Here is a 5,720-nt window from a genome sequence, read left to right as displayed (position 1 = left end):
TTCTTTTGCGTGACAGCAAAGTCGAGGGCCACGTTGTAGCCACGTAATAAGATGCGTCTGCAAAATGCTTTTAAGCATCTGGAACTCAACCTTTGGTATTGGACATTGAACTTTCCTCTCACATGGTAGTGAAAACTTAGATAAGAAATCAATGTAGGATGAAAATGCTATAAATAATGTCACATTTTAAATAATAACTAGCAACGCTTTAAAAAATAATTCTGACAATTATAAAAGTATCGAACAAAAAGTCATTAAGTAAATATATCGGGATAAATATATCGACGCTTTAATATAGCGTAAAAAACTTTAATCCGTATTTGATAAAAATATGTTTATTGACGACGCTTATTCATGGTGTCAACACATGTAAAATATTAAAGACGTTAGAATAAATCATCGTTTAAAATATATTTTATTATATTATGAACACACACCTGCAAAAAAAAAAAAAGAAAAAGAGAGCCAACTTACTGGATTTCATGAGTTTCACGATTTTTCATTCTAAAGGAAAAAAAAAATAAAAAAAATTGCTTATTCAGTTTGATTTTTCAAAGTAAGTGTCTGATCGAGTCTCTGAAAAACTACTGAAAAAATTATAAATAAAAAAAATCTTTAACACTTTTTAAAATAATTATTTTTAATATCGACCCTATTAATTAGTTTCGCTCGATGTGCGCAAAGAGAAAGAGAAAGAATAAAAAGAATTAAATAAAAGACTAATTCCCAAACGTGCAAAATGTTTCTGGTACATATTACATGTCAAATTAGGACCCAGTCATATAGGCTATTAATTAATTAATTCAACCACAAGAAACTGCCCAAGAACCTTCTCTACGTAACTACGCCTGTGGTCAAAGAGATGGCTTAATTAGAACAAATAAAACCCATCCTGCAAACATATATAAGAAGCCCCTCCCTCATTATTACTTCATCATATCACACACCAACTCTTTAATTATACTCCTTATATTCCCTAACACCGATCAACAATGGCTTTGTTCATGGCTTTAGATGGTGATTGGAGCGACATCTTAGTGAAGGTGAGCATGTTCATCTTGGTCCAGGCTTTGGTTTTCCTAGTCCTGTCCAATTCCTCGAACATCTTCTCCGCGACCGAGAGATCGCATAGTTTCCGCCCGAGCCGGTCGGTGAGCTTGCGCCGCATGCTCGCGGTCCTCTCCGACTTGCCGCCCGGTGGCGAGCTGTCGCCGCAGGTCAAGCCCTCGGAGAGGAAGGAGGATTGAGTTTGTTTGGCTTTTCTTAGGTTTTAGATGAGGGGATTTTATATATATATATATATGTATTCTTTGATTGTTTCATATGTACTTGATTTGGATTTGTAATATGATTTGTGTGCAACTTGATTTGTATTGGAATGTGAGATTTTAAACCATACCATTTGTGTGCAATACTTCGTGTTTTTTTTTTTTTTTTATTCATCCATCTTGCTGGGGCCTTTAATTTGCAACATAAAGGATATATAGTCCCAAAATTTCAACACATAAGTTGTTTTTTTTTTTTTTTTTTTGAGAGAGAAAGGTAGCACGNTTTTTTTTTTTTTTTTTCGTATATTGCGCTTAGCTGAAAATGCGAAGTAATTAAATTTCGAATTCGAGAATGTTTTAGTACCGACCTTTGAGTCTTTTTTTTACTTGCTTTAGAAATGATTGGTGATGATATGATGTTAAGCGTCTAGAAATTTGGGATTGCGAAAAGTCAATGAAACTAAGCCGCCTCAATCGCAAGCAATCTGAGAGGTCCCACGAAATTTCCAAATGGGATAAGCTTCTTTGAAGAGAAAAATAAGCACTAATCTGACTTAGAGATGGAGTCAAACGTTCTTAGGGCCCGTTCAATCTACTGCGGGGTAACGTGTTGTTTGATGAGTGTTATCTTTAATCTGTTGTTAGCAAAAGCACTATAATTAATTTTGGCCGAAAGCAGCAAACCTCTATTTTTGCTTTTGCGTGTTTTATATTAGTTTTCTCCATATTGGAATCAAAAGCTATAAATTAAGCTGGTCTTTTGGGCTTCAAAATCATGCATCTGCCTTTTGTTGCGGAAGAAGCTGTAAATTTATTTGATTCTTCAATATTAGATCATAAATAAATGCAGTTGAAAATACCACAGCCGACGAACACTTTAAATTCAATTACTTTTAGACGCTTCTCTGTCTAAGAAGCAGAGGCATGGCCAGGAAACAGAGGGTGACATAAGACAACAGTACACACCACTAGCATAAGAAAGCCAAAAAAGAGTAGGCCAAAAATGGGCTCAAGGCTTTTTTCAAGCCCACAATTGTATTGGGCTAAGATGGGCCCAAATAGCCCAGCATAGTAACAAGCAAATAGATTTGTTTTGTGAGCATTCTCTTATATTAAGATGATGGCTACTACTCTAACCTGCACTGCTTCCCTTCTCTGTTCCCTCCTCCTCATCTATTCTTCAGGTACTCCCCAACCTCTCCTTTTTTCCACCACTCCATTTCAATGCCTTTTTTTTTTTCATCAATAACAATTTCAAAAAGTTGTTACTCTAATTGGTTTTTTTTTTTTTAATATATTAACTTGATTAGCCCAAACTTCTCCAACAGTTCCCTTGAAATCCTTACCATGCATATCTCCTTAGAATTTTCTGTTATTATAAGAGAACAATGCTTGTTTGTGGTGTTAAGATCCCAACTTGGTGGATAGAAGAGCTCTAGGTGTAATGTTTGTGTATCATGGTATATAGCACTATGTGTTTGTTGAAATGCCAACACTGTATGCAAACATTGGCAGTACAAGTACTGGTGCCGAAAGCTGAAGCGGCGACATGCCAGGCAACTCTCGCGCCCGGCGGCTGCAACCTTTCCTTGTGCAGACGGCGGTGCTTTCAACAGACTAACGGCAACGGAGTCTGTGTCGCCAATGGTAAGAGGACCGACTATTCGTGCGTATGCACGTATAAATGTCAAAGTTAGAGGCTTTCCAGTTTTATCTTTTAACTTTGGTGAGCTTCATGAATTTATAGCTTTGTGACGAAATGTCGGTTGCTTGCGTGTTCTGAAATTAATATGGAAGTTGAAAATGCTGATACTCACACTAGTAGTCTCCTCCAGGATCATGATCTTGGTTCCTTTTCATTGTGGTGTTGTACAACATGCTCTTCAAGGATTAATAACATTTTTTGAGAGATTTAAAACTGCTTTTGCAGCCTTAGTTTTGGAAACAGATTCTATATTCCGAAGTGTCTGACAAATAACAGGTTTCCGATTCCTGAGATTTCTGCCCAAGCAGAAGTTTTAGTTTAAGATTTCTGCCTCTTATTGTGGCAGAAGTCTTTTCAGAAACTTTTTCAGAACAGTTGTTGGTTCCTTTTTAAACAGTCATCCTTAAAACAACTCGGCAGTTTTGCAAAAGCTCTAGCTCGGACAAACAGACTCTGGAGGGTTAGATTTTGTAGAAGTGAGTTAGCAAGATATCGTAGTATGATTAGTTTGGGAACAGAAATGCAAAAGCTTTTGAACTTCACCCATTTTATGTGCCTGATTGCACTGACTGGGTCGTCGAACATAGTACGATTATGGAAGCACTTGAGTTAAAAGTGCTTTTGGATTCTTGTCGAACACCGTAAGTTTGTGTGTGTGAAGTAGTTCCAAACTGTGCCTTCAAATCTAATTTGTTCTGCTTCTGTTTTCATCAGGTCCTGCTGTAACTGTCTTGTTTTATTCAACTGAGCTTGGCTCTTCGAAACAAATCTTTGGTTGTTATTGTTGTTGTTGCTTTTTTTATTCTCCCCTTACTGAGACTATCAAATCCTTTGGTTTAGGTGAAACAGATATAAGATATTTAGTCTCCAGATGTCCTTTTGAATTTACTGCAGATGTTTGTCCATTTTAACTAGCTTCTCGTCAATCACTGAAGTTCGATCGTTAATGAATGGATTGCACACATCCATATGTAAATTACATTTAATGATTTGTGTTAAGATTTAAATCCTCTAGGGTATGGGTCTGTTCTTGGCTAGCCTGAAAAATCAAGTCCAAGCAATAATTTGTCATGAATAAGGGGTTATGTCCATTCCCCAATATGGTTGGACAAGCCCATAAAAAACTTTTCATTTTATGGGCCTGGGTATATAAAAGTACTTTTCTTTTCTTTTCTTTTCTTTTTTAGGAAAAAGATAGTAAGCTATCCAAAATTTGAAGCAATTAGGTTTTAAAACTTAGGACCTTGGATACCAATTAAGAATACACTTGTCCTTCTCATTTTATGGATTTGTCCGGTAATAAAAAAAACTAGGCTTGGCTGTAATTGAATGAAAAATATGAATTTCGCTTAGATAATAATTTACGAGTCGAAACTTAAGCACTGGATTTTTGTTTTTTGTGTGTGGAAACTTAAACAAGGGATGATTTCATATGCATATTAGTTAGTAGTTGAGAAGTTTCAGCTGTCTAAAAGCTTAAGCCACTCCAGATAATCAAGCAGACCATGCCATTCTAAAACCTTTGTAATCTTCAAATGAGTAAAACAATATACAGCAAAGCTTGCCCAAACCCCTTAGATACAACTAGAGTTTTTTTCCCCCCTCCCACCCAAGAAGTAGGATGCTCTAGTCTCATCTAATAAATGACCAAATGGGAAATCGAACTTCTAACCTTCTTAGTAGACATTCCAGATAACACCCGCTAAGCTAGGTAGCATGGCACACTTTGTATTCTGCTATCCAGGAACATGGAGGGTGTACAGAATTTGGTTGAAAGGGGAATTTGAAAATGATTCTTTTACATTTGTTAATGGATTTTGGTACCTTACAAAGAAATTATGAAGTTTTCAACTGACTCGTATCTATCAAGAAGGGAAGAAAGCAGTAGATAGAAGCCTAGCTAATTTGGGATTGTGGTGCCAAAAGCACTAATTTTGTACTTTAAAGGGCCTAAAAATCCAAAAAGCATTTTCAAATTTTCTTCTTTCAATATTATAAAATTGTGATAGGAATTGCCACCAGAGAAGCATATAACTATTTGCTTTTCCGGCGGTGATTCTCCTATAGTTTTATAGCGTTAGAGTAAGAAAAATTTGAAGTAGTTTTGAATTTTCTGAACCTTTCAAAATATAAAAACGGTTAGTTTTGGCACTACAGTACCAAACTAAGTCTAGATCGCTCGAAATTAAAGAAGCAGTAGAGCATAGATTAAAGATTACTTAGCAAATGTGTTCTTGTATGGGCTTATTATTTAGAGGATGTAATTACTAAAATCAATAATTTGGATTTTCACCCCCCCTTTATTGTCCAAAAAAAGGAGCAATGCTAGGAGTACCTCAATACACATCTAGCTTGAAAGTATATTTGATGAGTCTAATTTTAAATTTAGCATCTAAATTTCGAGTCTGCGAAGCTAAACAAAGTATACTTAGAACACTACCATGAAGCTAGATCTTAGGATAACATGCTTTTACCACCATGTATTGATTGATTGAGTACTAGATCAACCAAACAGGGTTGAGAGGAAATCATTTTCCATCAATCGAGGTGTAGCCTTCACTGGAGAACTGCTAGTAGTTGATCTTAATTAGAGGCAGATGCCCACATTGCAACTACAACCATGAAAATTTATTTGAAGAAAACGATCACAACACTAACAATACAATCATAAATGTTGGATCAATGCGTGAGAATAGTCCAAATGGGACGGAGAAGGAAACAAAATCTAGTATTAATTATACGTATGT

The 5,720-nt window shown here is 35.9% G+C and overlaps 1 protein-coding gene and 1 long non-coding RNA gene across 2 annotated transcripts; both read left to right on the top strand.

Moving 5' to 3' along the window:
- LOC109706642 lies at nt 876–1,412 on the top strand. Its single transcript, XM_020227582.1, has one exon. It carries the CDS (start codon nt 993–995, stop codon nt 1,245–1,247), a length of 255 nt encoding a protein of 84 aa, XP_020083171.1. The 5' UTR covers nt 876–992; the 3' UTR covers nt 1,248–1,412.
- Nucleotides 2,331–3,754, top strand: LOC109706555. Its single transcript, XR_002215233.1, has 2 exons — nt 2,331–2,452; nt 2,579–3,754. It is a non-coding gene; the product is annotated as an uncharacterized LOC109706555 (long non-coding RNA).

The sequence above is a fragment of the Ananas comosus genome, linkage group 2 (assembly GCF_001540865.1).
Source record: "Ananas comosus cultivar F153 linkage group 2, ASM154086v1, whole genome shotgun sequence".
NCBI lineage: Eukaryota > Viridiplantae > Streptophyta > Magnoliopsida > Poales > Bromeliaceae > Ananas > Ananas comosus.
Note: the sequence above shows the minus strand (reverse complement) of the source record. Positions and strands in the feature narration are given on the sequence as shown.